Source organism: Vanessa atalanta, chromosome 6, assembly GCF_905147765.1.
Source record: "Vanessa atalanta chromosome 6, ilVanAtal1.2, whole genome shotgun sequence".
In the NCBI taxonomy this organism is placed as follows: domain Eukaryota; kingdom Metazoa; phylum Arthropoda; class Insecta; order Lepidoptera; family Nymphalidae; genus Vanessa; species Vanessa atalanta.
This window is the reverse complement of record NC_061876.1, coordinates 6,235,981-6,251,876: the sequence shown is the minus strand read 5'-3', so window position 1 is coordinate 6,251,876 and position 15,896 is coordinate 6,235,981. Positions and strand designations below refer to the sequence as shown.

Below are 15,896 nucleotides of genomic sequence, written 5' to 3'. Positions count from 1 at the left end.
AAATCAGTTTTCAGTAGCGCCTTAGAAATATATTGGTTTGCTTAAAAACGCCCATGTCTATTCTAGTGCATGTGCTTACGAGAATCTTCCATAATGACCGTCCATCATCATACTGCAAACAGTATACCACAGTAACAAAGGAATCAGAGTAATCAAAGTATCCTAGGAACTGCAATCACCATACACACCATAAAATAATTGAATATCAAAATAATACATTAAAATACCTAGCTATATATGAATAGAATACAATTAAATATTTAGGCAATTAACATTAGAAACAAATTAACTATAGAACCAGAAAAAACACATATATTTTGAAACAATTGACCCACCGCTTATTATAAAAGTGTTTATTACACATTTCATATTATATTTTTTTTCATATAAATGACAAATATATTAAATTAAATACTGATTGGCAAATATATTAAAATTGAAAGCGAATTATTTCATTTACGATAAGTTGTTCCATCAGGCGGTAGTTTCCTGTTAATACCACGTATTATTCGTTATATAAAAAAACGAATCGACTTTCTACACGATTTTATCCCAAAATTAGTATTGCAACAATATATTGTTGCGGTACTATTTACTAATTAAATCACTATTTTTAATAATATTACATATTAGTAAAAAGTAGTAATTTAGTCTATGTCTAAATCTCATTGTCTTCGATTAATTATTTACATACAAAAAAATAAAACAAATTCAAACTTAAAAAAAAGTATATTATCTTTGTGCAATAATGTTAAGTTCCATGTTAAGTGCACTTACGTAAGATAAAAATTTCATCGAGACTAATTTAATATGTTATGGTTTAATATAAATTGTAATTTGTAAGTGTATAACATTAAATATTTATAACAAATGTAAATATTATAGAAAAAAAATACATTTAGCAAAAAATAAATAAACAGAGTATTATACAATGTTTTGCGTGCCCAACAGTTGTAAATATAATTAATTTAGAAATTAACTTTTACACTGACTATATTTTTTTATTAAAAAATTGTAGATACCTGAAATTACATTTAAATGTTTGATATTTTTGTGAACAGCACATGTTTATATATAAATTATTTATTCTATTTTATATAACGCTTTCGTAATCAATAATAAAAATATACATTAACTTTAGTTGATCTGTGAAATATATATATTATTATTTATTTAAGAAAAAGTAATCATCATAGTCATTGGTACTACTAATAAATACCTACTTAAATCAAAGATATGGCATGAGAAAAATAAAAAAAACTGTTTTTATCGCATCTGTTTCAACAATTTCTAATGTAATAATATATGCTAAGAGTTTTAATAACATTTTAACTGAATAATTTTTTTCTAAGATATATTCGACACAATTATTTAAGCAGTTATAGTAATAGTAACAATTGCTTTCACTAACTTTAAAAATATTGAAAGATGTTATAGCAAAAAGACATAAGTTAAGAAACAACAAAGTTAATAATTCTTTTTTTGAGAGGTGTTATATATAAAATAAGGTAATATGGAAAACCATTTCCCTAATTTCAGCTTTCTAATAATATAACCGATTAAAACTATACCCTTTGTCATTATTCATTTATAATCATATAGAATATCAAATGGCAGTACAAATTAGGACAAAAATGTTGACAAGATACTTCAGTATTTATAATTTAAACCAATGGCACTGCTTTACTTTAAAAAGATATATATTGAAATATTGAGTATACCTTTCAGCACTTATTTCTATGTGTTATTTATCTCCTTCGTTAGTAAATATAATGCAGTAGTGAGATTCTGAAATTGATAGATTATAGTGTTCCAAATAGTTAACTGCTATGTTTTGTTTATTGATGCAAAATATCTAAATTTGAATTGATATATAAAATGAAAATACTTTCTAATCTATTAAACGTAATGATAATTAATTGTATATTTTACAAACTAAACTTTATATTATATTTCTTATATTCAAAACAGACAGAGTTTATTATTAAGCCATTGCAAATGTTATTGTGCTGTGTATACCGCCAAATAATATTATAAAAGAATCTTGTTATTTTAGAACATATCAATATTACCTTCTTAATATTTAAAAATTAAAGTATGGGCTTTTTAAGTTACAATAACCGAATTTCACATTTCACCTAAGTACTTGTTCTATTAAAATTTCGTATGATTTTGAATTGTTAGTCATGGTTTCTTTAAAGTATCACCATGATAATTTATACAAGTTCAGTGGAATGTTTCAGTCTTCTAAAGTACTTTTATACGCTTTTTATATAATTTTAAGATAAGATCTTTTTTAATACGTCATTTTTACTTATGGGTCTATGTTAGTCGTTATTAAAATATAAAAGACCATTAATATATATAAATTCATTTTGACTTTCTTTCCTTTTCTGGTTTGTCTTCATCTTTTTTCTTGGAAATCAATGTATGCTTTGCCTTTTTTAGCTGTTTCTTAACCTTGTCTTTCACTTTGTTTTTTTTTACTGGTGACACTGCCTCCATAGATTTCATCGAAGAACTATTTGATTCACTGTTTCTTTGTGCTGTAAGAAATCATATGAGGCAATGAAGATTTTTACAGAGTAAAAATGAATCAGAAAAAATAATTATATATAAGTTATGAAATTATATTAAGTAATAATATCACCCCCCACTCCCAAAATAAGCAAAACAATTTAGGCTTCCGTTGTAGCTGCGTCCCCGTGGGGTATTTTTGTCATGTGGCTGAGGTACCTCTCTTGGTAGCGATGGAGGCGGCGATGGCGAGGTCCTCCTGGCGCTCGCGACGGCGCTCGGCGTCGAGCTGCTGCACCAGCTCGTCGCGCAGGCGCACGATCTCCACCAGCCGCGACACCAGCTGCTCCTCGCGCACCTTTACAAGTACACAGATTTACTAAGTTTTGATGCTAGCATTTTAAATTTAATAAGTACCGATTTGCAATGGCTTATATTCAAAATATATACTAATAATATAAAAAAGTAACTCTGTTTGTCTGTCCCTTTCACTTTCCACTAAACCGAATTTGATGAAATTTGGTATGAAGCGAGCATAAACATTAAACACCAAGGTAAGGTACTTTTTTATAACATTTGAAGACTAAGGCTCGGGCGATAAGTATAGCTTTATATATATTTTATATTCCACGTATTTACATTGGTGATATTAGAAATTGCGTTGAATGCATATAATTAATTTTAATTGCTATATATCAATATCCTTAAATTTTACAGGCAGTTATATAAGTGTATGAGTTTAAGAAGATGTGCATGGTATCATTATTATATTAATCACACTCATGTGTTACGGGTACTTATTGGCACAAATTTTTTGGTCTTTATTTACCTTATCTGCATCTATGCGGTTAACGGCTGGTCGAGATTGTATGACCCTAATTTCATGCTCAATGTCAGCTTGTTCTTGTTCCAGTCTCTGTTGCCTTCGTCTATAAAAATCAAAACACGTATCGTTGAAGGTTTAATTATATAAAGAAAAATCATATCCTGTTGCTCACATTATATGCACATAAAAGGTAATTTATGCTAATGGTTAATAGTTTAACGATTATGTTACTCACATGTACATCAGCTCGGTCTGCTTCCTGAACAAGTCATTTTTCTCATTGACTAGTTCGCATAGTTGTATAACTAAATCTTCAATTTCCTCTTGCGGAGCTGTAGGCCCGTCGTCACCTGAACAAGCGATTATAAATTATTAATAAACAATTTTTTCGCACCTATACGTGTGAAATTTTTATTATACTACATTTAATAACAAATACAAAATTCTAAAATTTAACATATACTGGTCTATTAATAAAACCAGTAAATCGTTTTTAGTAATTATAATTAGGCAACACCGGTGAACAAATATGTAAACATTAAGTTGTTATAAGTTTTCGATGACTAAATCGATTTTGATAAATGAAAACTAAACTGTATCTAGGAATATTCTAACTATTAACATTTGTAATTTTTGCCCAATTTGAATATTAGCCGGGACATACAGATAAAAACAAGTTTTGGTTTTGGTAACACGCAAGTCATAAATTAATAGTCATTCATAGTCATAAAGATGCTTTAACTTTATTTATTTGTATAGATAATGAGAGCCGTTTAGTTTCCAATAGAGACAATTCGCGCAAACTCATATCAAACATTAGCTGTAGTAAGAGCTGATTAGACAAAAAATTTGTTTTAAACTTTCGATATACATATATGTAGTAGGCACTATATTTCGTACTGAATTGTACACCTGACTTTAGTGTGCCTATGCCATTCATTCAGTGTGATATTATTATTATTTTTTAGTTTTATATTTTTTTTATTTAAAAAATCTGTTTTATTTTGCGGAGTAAAATCTATAGAGACGACCATTTTTATACACTCCGAATACTATCAGCAATAGCCCTCAACAGTCTGTATGGTGGCAAAAACCTTCATAGCAAAAATATAACAAGGAGAATATCCATGTTGTGTTATATTCTAAAATCCTTTATCTTGCATTGTTATGTGCAGAACCAAATAAATTGATAAAGACAAGTAATTGATGATACATTATCAATTTTATAATTAACAATTTCTTGTATTTAAAAGAAGTTTGAAACGTTTATTGCAAAAATATTTATTTTTATGCCACAATATATTAAATAAGTTCGTAGTATGTAATCTCAAGGAGTCTATACGCGCATCCTCTATATTTGTATAATAAAACAATACAAAATTATCTTATTTTGAAACCCCGTGATCGTAACTCAACTCTTAAATTCCAATTAATGCACAAACAGTAACATTGATAGTCGAAAAAAAATTATATTACAATCTCACTTTCGCTTTATAAATATTTTCGGTTATAAATAACAATTTAATTTACATTCAGTATAGTAAAATTAACACTGTGATGGCACTGTGCAGCGAAATGTCGATCAGTGTGCGTCTTTTGGACATAAATTTGCTATTATTATTATTTACAAATCATAGATTAAGTGATAATCATAGTGCAAATTATAGCCTTATGTACAACGTACCTCTTCCATGTTAAGTACATGTTATTCATAGATTTGTAATTAATAATCAGTAAGCGGATTTAAATTATATTATTTCCTTACACCAAAACCATTTTTCCAAAATTTCATAGAAGAAAAGCGTGTTATAGCAATAGTAGTGCGGAAATCGAATTTACCCTCACACTTGTCGCGAATCATCTGTTCAATGAGCACGCCCTGCCGCTCCAAGCCCAGCTGCTGCGTTTCCAGCATGTCAAGCTGCACCTGCAACTCCTCAACCGTCATCTGCATCTTCACCTCGCGCCGCTCCGGTAGCGGTAGACCTGGAGCTGGTCCCTTCACTTTACGAGCACCTGGACGAAATTAACTGACATTTAGAAATAACCGACACTCAAAACGCAATATTTTCGTTCAACCATATTGATAACGCGTCAATTGTATGTCAACACAGTTAACTTGTCTTTATTACTTTAGTAGTTGGAAAGGCTATATTTAAAACATTTTGTGGTCTTGTGTATGATATTTATTTAAAAATTTGTTAATTTAATAGATATAAAACCACTCGATCAATATTTGTGACTTAGAAATCTAATAAACTAGTTGTTTAGTTGTAGGTATCTGATAAAAGTCATATTTTGCAATCTACATTACTAGTGCAAGATTATCGTTGAGATGGATAGGAATTATTTATATAATTTACCATCTGACGTGTTACGAAGGCCAAATGAGTCGATTCCTTTTTCGGCTGATCCACCAAAACCCGACGCAGTCGAAATACTGTCGGGAGGTGTGGGCGCCGGGCGTTTCTTCTTCGATTTTGGTGTTGATAAACCGAATGATTTCTGTAAATTGATTAACTTATAAACGTCTAATACATAGTAGTATTTATTGAGTATGCTCAATAAATACCTAATCTGTTTGATGAATCATGTTACAATCGTCTAATGTAACTAACATTAGACAATTCTGATATTAATTATCTTAAAGTAAATATTCTCTTCAATGTTATATTAATTATGTTTACTTTTTATCTTGTAGCTACACTAAATTATCGGCGATAAGCATTGTTTTTATTTATTGCATGTTTATATCACACTGATTACGATACAGGAAATGCGAATACTGGTAATGCATGTTGTTGTTACTGTTTAACGATTATTGCATTTTATCACGTATAATCTATATTTTATTTCGATTGCAGGAGGAGTTAAGATAAACAAACATTAGATGTACTTTTCCTTTGCGATTTGTGATTTGCGAATAGCTCTGCTCTATTATGAAGTTTCTGTTTACTATTCATTTATTTATAATGCAACTCTATGTCACTGAACTACATCGACTGTATTAACCTGGTGTCCGAGGTTCATATTAATAATCTTTCAGAATAATCCAAGAATTCGTTGTAATATATAATATTTTAAAAACATTAAAAAACACAGAACGAATTTAAGGAAACTTGCGCCATAAGACAGGTTAACACGAATCTACAATAAGTTGTAATAAATCACGTACGTATATCACTTTGTTGGAAATTATCGTTAATTAATCATAATCGAAGTACACAATGTATTCTGTTCCGTCGTCAGAGCTCAAGTTACTTTACTTTAATATTAATTTTTATCCAAATCAACTCTCTATATATTATAAAAAAAGAAAAACTTAATTTATCTTTTTAATTTAAACTGTAATTCATATGAAAACTATTTTTTCATTTGTTTTATATGCTATTATGATTGTTACTTCTGTTGGATGTTCAGAACAAAATAAACTTCTTACACTTTAAGTATTTTTACTTTTAAAGTTCCGGTAACAACTTCGCCGACTTTGAAATTCATTTTTCACGAATCCATCATGAATACCATTGAATATTTAGAACTCTAAAAATGAATGAATACCAATTTTATAGGTCAAAGTTTTTTTGCCATTGAAAGCGGCTAAAGAACCGATTCGTTCCAGTGGATATATACACGTGATTTTTAAACAAAGTCGCGATTACAATTTAATTGCAAACGCAACTGAATTTTGTATTTGATAGATAAATAATTGCATTTTACAATTAATATTATACTTAAAGAATTGTTAATTAAGAAACTTGCATATGTAATTTCCGGGCTGTTTCTTTATCTTTTATCGTGTTTTATTGGTCAATTAGCGACGTCGTCGACGACGCACGGGTGCATATTAATAAAGAAAATGATATGGTATAAATATCATTTATATTTTTATGTAGTGTAGCTTTCTAAGTGTTTTTTTTTTAAAGAATTAGTCAGTCAGTTCCTTTTATTACTTCCTACATACAAACAATCAAATTTTTCCTTTCTATAATATTAGTACAGATTGTAACTGTCTAAAATAGAACAAACTATTGTTCTATTTCTATATTTTCATTTAATGACTTAAATGGCATACCAGTGTAAAACTTAATAGCTATCCTTTTTAATATGAATACATATTTATTTATATTATAAGAACTTTTGCGATGACTGATATGCTTGATTGATATAACAAAAATATATTATGTTGTAGAAACTCACTTACTTTTCGCTTATATTTCATATTATTAAATGGCAAACCTAGGTGTGAGTGTGACAATACTTAAAAGTCTATACACCTCGAACTTTCACTTCTCATATTTGTAATCACAATAGCTAATAAGGAATGCTTTCTAAATAGCAAATCATATATTAATTATAGTGTCTCTCCAAGGTGATTTATGATATAAAAATAATATTATTTATTATTTGGTCTCGATATTGTTCTGATATTATATAGTTCTGACAAAAACTTACATATATTTATATCTTATTTTGGATACCTGAGTATGGACATAGTATTTAAATGTTGTATTAAAGTATTTAGTAGTAGTACCAATAACTCAATAAATGTGTTTGTGTATTCCCTTTTTTTTTGGCTAAAAGCATTAACTTAACTTGTTTTTTCGACCAATATAACTATTAAATAAATAAACAATTGACCCGTGAGTTCTTGTAACTATATAATTATGCTCAGAAATATAAAGCTAAAAGCATGGTCTAATCTTACCTGATCAGAGTGTATAGTGGATGTGTGTGAGCTGAATGAGGATATGCTCGCGACATCGTCCATGGATGTGGAAGGAACGTCTAAATGCTCGGCGATAATTGAAGGCGGCGGGGGTGCTTTTGGCTTCCTCCGTCTTGGCAAACTCGATGGGAGGTTCGGTGTGCTTGTTGTTATTGAAGATTTGTGCATGTTTGAACTATATACAGATAATTTCCAAAAATCACTAAGTGTTTTTCATCCATTTATTTAATATAATAATAATAATAAAATAATACCTCTTCTCTTCTAATTCTTCATCAGAAGAGGGCTCCTCACCATCGGACCAAAAAGGATTGTAGGCCTTAATGTGGCGTTTCCTGCAATCAAAAAATTATCTCATTAAAAAGAAATATAAACAAAGCTTAAATTCATGCAATATATAAACAGGGTAATAACATACAAGGGTGTTGATGTCTGAGCATTAGGTACAATTGGTGACGGTTGGATTGAAGAAACTTCATCTTCTTCATCGTCGCTGCTACCAAATGGGTTTGTGCTGACTTTATGGGGTACTGCCTGTTGGTCATGCTAAATAAAAATTGGAAAGGCATGCATTATATCCCATATCATCGCAGAAAGTTTTTTGGTAATAATTTTAGACATACCTCATCTTCATCCTCAGAAAAAGGGTTTAAGTGATCAGGATATTGTTTGATTATTTTAGTTGTTACTTTATTTTCAGTTAATTTTTTTCCAGTAATATTGTGCTTTTTTCTTCTAGGCGGTACACTTATGGTAATTTCAGGTTCAATTTTATTAGGTTTGCTTAGTTCTAAAGATGAAATGTCTAAACTTATTGAAATACCATTGCCTTGAGCTATTCTGCTATCGTCAGTTACATTATTTTTTACTTCAATGTTATTTGATATGCCATTCGTGTCTGTACTCAAAGAAGTCATTTCAGAGCCATCTTTGATATGTATTGACTCAGAATCTTTCATTGTATTTGTAGTATTATCAGGATCTGGAGTATCATTTGCTAATTGTGTTTGTAAAAAATTGAATTTATCTTTATTACTTTTATACAGTTTTTCTGGAAGGTTTTTATAAATATTATCAGTTTTTAAATGATCATCTTCATTTTCATTTGATTCCGTTTCTATACTAGTTGCATCAATATTATGATTTTCTATATTAGTTGGCTTATCAACCTCATCCAATTTCGATATATCTTTATACTTATTATTAAAATTTTCTTTTAAACTAATATTTCCTACTTTATCTTCGATACTTGAATCTTTTTCTATATTCTTTTCAAACATGCTTATTTTTTCTGTAAAATGAAAACATATAATAAAATTATGTTTTTGTAGTCAATTAATGAATATATTTCAAAAATTATAATATACTTAGTAATGAGAACTAATGTCCTAGTTGAAACTAATTCTAATTTTTATTTCAAAGTTAATTTTTACATTTACATTACATAATCATGTTTGTATTAAAAATGAAAAGAACAGGTGATTACTATGTCATAATATGTTAATTTAAATTATAACTTAACAAATTAGCAATGCTATACAAAGATAACATAATACCTAAAAAAAACTACACATATAAAACAATAGTATGTACATTATTTAAAAAAAAAATTATGTAAAACTATGTGTTATTTTAATAAAAATCTTAAAAATAAGAGTGCTTACAGATTTTTTTTATTTTTATTTTAATACACATACACAAAGAACAGTAAACATATGTTTTAAAGAAACCAGACACATGCAAAGTGAAATAAAAAGATGTAGTAGACATTTAAAGTACTTGGTTTATTCTCACCTAATATTGACTGCGGTCTTGGTTTGGTAACTTTTGGACTTACTGGCTCTTCAGTCCTCAGAATCACTGGGTTTGAGCTCATATCACTACTAAATGCCAGCATTCCTATTTGGTCATTATTATTTACTAATTTAGGTAGGGTCTTTTCATTTTTGCAGGAGTCACAAGAAAAATTAGACAAATCAACAATATGATAATTTTTAGGATTTAAATGTCCAGAGCATTTTGAGCACCGGAAACATCTCCTGTGATAGAGCTTCTGTGAAACCATGAGTCTCTGTGCCAGATAAACAGGCAACCCACAGACGGCACATTTATCTAAAGCCACTTTTCCGAATTTGATTGGTGTCTAAAAGGGTGAATATGTAGAGTAAAATTGAGAATTAAAGATAAAGGATAACATCACAAATAGAGCAGTGCTGAGTAAAGCCAATAACATCCAGATTTAATGCAAGCATTTAATAAAGTGTCAATACTAACTGATCCTTGATTTGTTGTTGATGATGATGTTACTTTAGGATCACTTTCAGATACTTTTGTGTTTACTGCAAACAAATTTCAAAGATTGTATCATACTATTATATATTAAATGATAAAAGTTAAAATCAATACTTACCAGTATGACCAAGTCGTTGATAAAACTGAGATAAATATGTTAAAATTGATAATCTATCTGGAATTTCATTTTCAACCATATCTTCTGGGTCTAAAAGTGCCGGAATTCCTAAATGTTTTTCGGCAATACTATAGGCCAACTGATTGTTTTCATATATATTTTCAGGCTTTAACTTTGATACATCTCTGAAAGATTTGGAACTTAAGAGTCGAAAAAATTTTTTTTTCTATTATTAAGTAAAGACAAAATAGATAAATAATAAACTTACATCAAATCAGGTCTAAAATGGTGAACTAGAGCGCAAAATGCCATGCCATTTCTCCAGGACGTCGTCATATTATCTATTTGCACATTTGGACAATCTTTGACTAAGCGTTTACACCATAATTCCAGAGCTTTAGTTCCTTTTACTTCAGACATTGCGAGTTTCTTTGAATTTGTTTTATTATATATTAAAAGATATTTATTAAGTTGACTTTTAAAACATACATCATTTGATTCTAAACAATAGTAGAATGTAAATGAAATGATTATTTCATAATGTTACTGTGTTTAAAACGTTGCATTATAGCGCAAAAGTCAAAACGTTTTTTAAAAATTACAAAGTTTTTGATAAACTATCGTCTGAAAGTGAAATTGTTATAATGAAATGATGTGTCAAAATAAATATTTCTTAGATAAAGTTTATCTATGGTAAATTTATGGAGAAAAAAAATGCAGACTTGCTGAGTGAAGTGACATTAATCTGTGGTGAGGTGACATTCTACGATTGCGCTTTGTTTTGAAATATTTAATCTGTGAGGATAACATAAAATTGAACTATTTTTTTTTTGCGCGAGGACCAGAAGTTGAATTTGATTGCAATGTTTCTACATTTTTAAAATACCTACGTGATCTTATACGAATATTTTTCTCATTGTAATTGACTACAAGGAATAGTGCTAATACTTATTTTGTACTTATATAATAATTAATATAATGAAAAATGTATTTGTTAAATGAATTTTACGAACATATTGTTTTAATCGCTTATTTTAAAGTCTATTTTTTATTTATTTTACGCAAATAGATACATTTAATGAAGTTATTCTTCTTTAGTCTTAAAACGATAAATTTTGGCTCTGCACTATATTACAGGCAGTTAACACAGAAACGCACTTAAAATATCACTCTTGTATAATAGTCATCCAATTTATTTTGAATAGATTATAAAATGATCAAAAACAATGATACAGGAATTAGTAAAAAGTAGTAAAATTGTCTATACCCAAAACTCATTTCTTTTTGTTGTCTATGTCTTGGTGTGCAGTTAATTGAAATTGTGCATATAGTATATTAATATCTATATTATCTATTTATTTTTATCTATAATATTTTAAGTTTATTAATATCTATAATATTTGACAACAAGGGGAAGATCTATACAAAAGGAATCTGTAATAACAATTAGTACATTGTGTAATTAGTTGTTAAATAAGACAATAACTTAATAACGATAACAAAACAATTACCAAATTCATTGCTGTAAACTAATATTTCATTAAACCATCACAAATTTAATTCAAATTATTATATAATGATTTGTCAGCATTTAAAAAAAAATGTATCTATGTTTTGCAGATATATTATTCAGAATCTGGTTTTGTATATATATATATTTTTTTTTGTAGAACCTTTAAATGGCGATATCTTAATAAATCAAAAACTTCCAACAAAAACTGTTTTAATTTTTTAACTCTTTATGTATATAAAGAAAAACTTTCGTATAATCCATCTGATATGATAACGGAGGTTGATACTGGAACTCTTAACGGATTACGCAACGACGCTTTATTGTCATCTCACAACATTCCACCACACCACAACCTTCAATCTTCGTATGCGTTTACTGTAGATTTATCAGAACAAATACAAAGTCAGAAACCTAGTACAGTCAGTTCGATCCACGCAGAAGCGCCCCACTATTTTTCCCGTGGTAATGCGTGGGGTGCGGCAAGTTTCGTCTTCAAGGATCTGTCTCGAGCGAGTCAACCACGGCTCGGAGTAAAGGGGTAATTCGATTTTATATTAACTATATTTTTTAATGTATGGTACAGTATTTTATAAATTTAAGTTAATTTTAATTTAAGTTAATATATAAAATTAAAGTATAATTAGTTGAGTTATCATGTCTTTCTTTTTGCCTAAAATTTGAGCTCGAAAGTAAAATTTTTTTTGCGTCGAATAAAGTACTTCCACATGTAAGTATTTGTACAAAAACCCATTGAAGGCTTTTAAGACAAGAAAAGAAAAGAGGCCTCTGTCTAAGAGAGCTTTTGTAGGCACTACTTTTAAATTATACCAAAGTATACGATATACTATAAGAAATTAGCACATGAGCAGAAGTTAGGAAGTAGCATCCGTGTCAGAAAAGCTGAATGAAAATCTTTTATCAATTTATTGCCGATATTAAATGCCTCGGAATAAATAGCCACGCTCACCGTATGCACTACAGGTCAAGACTAATCTGGGAATACTTAGATGGGTGGTAGTCACGAATTTGCACCCTATCATGTCAAATAAATTAATTTATAATAAAATAAACTTACCAAATACAATCTAATTAGTTTTTTTACTGTCAAGACAGCTTATAAGCACGAGCCTCACTCATACGAATATACATATTCAATATATCTAATAAAATTTAAGGTGGAGGGAAGCGACTTCATGATTGATCTATAGACACATGTACATGTAAATGTGAGTTACATAAATTTAAATAATAAGAAATATAAGCATAAATGGTTATATTTTTATTCATATAAATTCGTTAGGATATATTCCATCAACAATAAAATTAAAAGATATTAAAAAATTCTGCGACAAATTCCAAGAGCGTCAGGTCTATAACCTTCAGGACACTGAGTCGGGACACTTATTATATTTCTTAAAGAGTCATTACTTTCAAGAATGTTTTTTCCATTTTTGTCTTCTTCGCGCTTGGACAATTGATTATTACGAGTAGCTGATCTTGCCAATGGATTTTTTAATAACATTTCAAAAAGCATCGATTCACTGAAAATTTAAAATATGATTTACTTACTTAAAATTAGTTCTTTATTCATATATTTATTATTATTTTGCTAATAATAATATTAGTTGCTTTGATATCAGTCGATAACAGTAAGTATTTTGTGTTATAAGTAAGATGTATATGTAAATATTTATTTTTATCATGATTATTTGTCATTGTTTTATCATAAGTATTTAAAAATTGTGATTATATTTTTTTCACATTGATTTGACATATATTTAAGTATAGTCAGTATGAAAATTTATTAATAATGCGGTTTTTATTTATTTTATAATTATTATTATTTCACCTTTGCAGCTGTTGTTCTGCGCATTATACGCTCGAAATATAATTATGTGTATATTAATAAAATATAAACATTATACATAATGATGCCTTCATATATTATCATTTTAAGATAGGTAAAAACAAGACTACACAAAGGCCATTCCTTTGATAAGTATTTTCGTATCATTCGCCTACCAATAACACAAACCTCGACTGAATATAGAGTTATTTAAGGCATTTTTTGATAAAACAACAAACAAATTGAAAGGAAGTACCTAAAGACAAAAGTAAAATTGCTTAACATTATGTAAATATATACGTAATTTTATATTAGAACGCTTTCGATTTCGATATAAAACTTAATGCTTACGCTAAAGCTCCTTTCCAAACATCACGGCATTGTCCATTTATAAATTGTTGACCTGGAGGGCAGTTTGTAGGTACGGTGACCATATTCATAGGGGTGACATTTTTGCCGTATCTAATAAAAAAGTCAAATAATTTTTATAATAATATTGTACAAATAATAGAAACACAATACAATAAAAAGGTTTTTTTTTTTTAGAATTGCAAACAACCTACTTGTATCCTCTCCTCAGGGTAAAAGATGATTATTAAATAGGCATCTTTTTTGTTCACATTATGCGTGCAATAAGGTTTTAAAAAATCCTCTGCCTTGCGTTTACCGGTTGTAGTTATGTACATAATATTGTCAAATAAAATATTACGTAAACTAAGTGTGGCAAAAGGGTATACAGCATTTCAGCTCAAATTATATAATAATTATAATTACTTACATCAGCGATGGTGGCAATGGTGTTGTGAGTCCACTTTTCCAAATGTCTCTGCATTGTCCATTTATGAATTCTTGACCCGGAGGACAATTAGGTGGTACGGTAATGACATTCTGTGGAATAATTCCATTAGGCAGTGCTAAAGAAATATTCAAAGCACTTAGTATTAGAAGATAAAGAAACATCTTCAATGAACATACAAATGTTAAGGACAATTAGGTTGTGACTCTTCAATAAAATATGGTTAACTAGTGTAAAACTAAGTATTGGTTTTATTAGTTGTTTTATCAGTTATCTATAATTAATATTATAAAGATAAATCAAAGAAAATATTGTGATATGCTATCTGTGACGTACACATTGTGTCGTTATAAAATCATAAGAACAAAGGCATGAAAATTAAAAACGATTTTTTGTCATGTATGCCGATGATCTATTCAAATTGGGAAGTAGTTTCCTATGAAACACAGTAGTCAATTTTTAAATTTGAATAAATTTAAAGATTTTTATTGCAGTATTATTATTTAATATAAAACAATAATAATTCCAAAAATTTTAATAGGCATTTTTGTTCTGTCTTGTTGTGAATACCATTGTTTTATGTCTGCATGCATATTTATCGTTTTAATTAGAATTTTCTTAAGTTTAGGTAAATCTCTCGCCGTAGCGGCGAGAGATTCATCGCATACAAAAACTATTATAATTTAATTATTTGTAGGCATGACGTCTCTTGGCGACAATCTATTTCCTTCATTGAATTTTAGGTCGAGAGGTTTACGTGGAATTCTCAATCAATCACTTTATGTTTGATTGATAGCAAATATCCTTATGATTTATAAGTTGACATAAAATGTAGAATTTTATAAATGAGTCGTTTCCGAGGACATCTAAAGTTTTTTGAAAATATTGAATGCAGTTTTCTTTATTTTTTAAATTGAGGACATTAACAAAGTCTTCGTCGATTTTGAATTTTCTTTCGGGTAATTTACAGATGTTTCAAGAAATCAATTCCTGCATCAGGGGCGTTGTCGATGATGCCTACTCTGACTTAAAAATCGTCAATATTGGTATTCCACAAGGCTGCGTACTATAACCTACTCTGTTTCTTCTGCATATTAATAACTTGTTGCATATCAGTAATATTCACTGCAATGCAGACACTACCGTAGACACCTTATACACCGGTTGCGTATTATACAACTAGTATTGGAATACTTGGTGTTGATAGCTCGAACCTTGTTCGATTACGCGGTCAATTGAATAGTAAAGTTAAATTAGTATCT

At 28.9% G+C, this 15,896-nt stretch overlaps 2 protein-coding genes across 3 annotated transcripts; both read right to left on the bottom strand.

Moving 5' to 3' along the window:
* Window positions 1-1,182: 1,182 nt before the first annotated feature.
* On the bottom strand, window positions 1,183-11,112 carry LOC125064842 (MICAL-like protein 1). Of its 2 annotated transcripts, none has more exons than XM_047672101.1 (14): window positions 10,748-11,112; window positions 10,480-10,664; window positions 10,344-10,408; window positions 9,864-10,212; window positions 8,693-9,360; window positions 8,488-8,615; window positions 8,324-8,404; window positions 8,049-8,244; window positions 5,707-5,848; window positions 5,189-5,359; window positions 3,579-3,693; window positions 3,347-3,446; window positions 2,737-2,875; window positions 1,183-2,546 (listed from the first exon to the last, which is right to left on the bottom strand). In XM_047672101.1, the coding sequence occupies exons 1-14, from the start codon at window positions 10,897-10,899 to the stop codon at window positions 2,371-2,373; spliced, it is 2,667 nt and encodes an 888-aa protein (XP_047528057.1). In that variant the 5' UTR covers window positions 10,900-11,112; the 3' UTR covers window positions 1,183-2,370. The 2 variants fall into 2 exon arrangements, with proteins under 2 accessions (XP_047528057.1, XP_047528056.1); XM_047672100.1 differs by having other exon boundaries at window positions 1,185-2,546; window positions 5,183-5,359.
* A 2,144-nt stretch (window positions 11,113-13,256) lies between these two features.
* On the bottom strand, window positions 13,257-14,871 carry LOC125064764. Its single transcript, XM_047671966.1, has 3 exons — window positions 14,617-14,871; window positions 14,190-14,300; window positions 13,257-13,533 (listed from the first exon to the last, which is right to left on the bottom strand). Exons 1-3 carry the CDS (start codon window positions 14,796-14,798, stop codon window positions 13,326-13,328), a joined length of 501 nt encoding a protein of 166 aa, XP_047527922.1. The 5' UTR covers window positions 14,799-14,871; the 3' UTR covers window positions 13,257-13,325.
* Window positions 14,872-15,896: the final 1,025 nt, after the last annotated feature.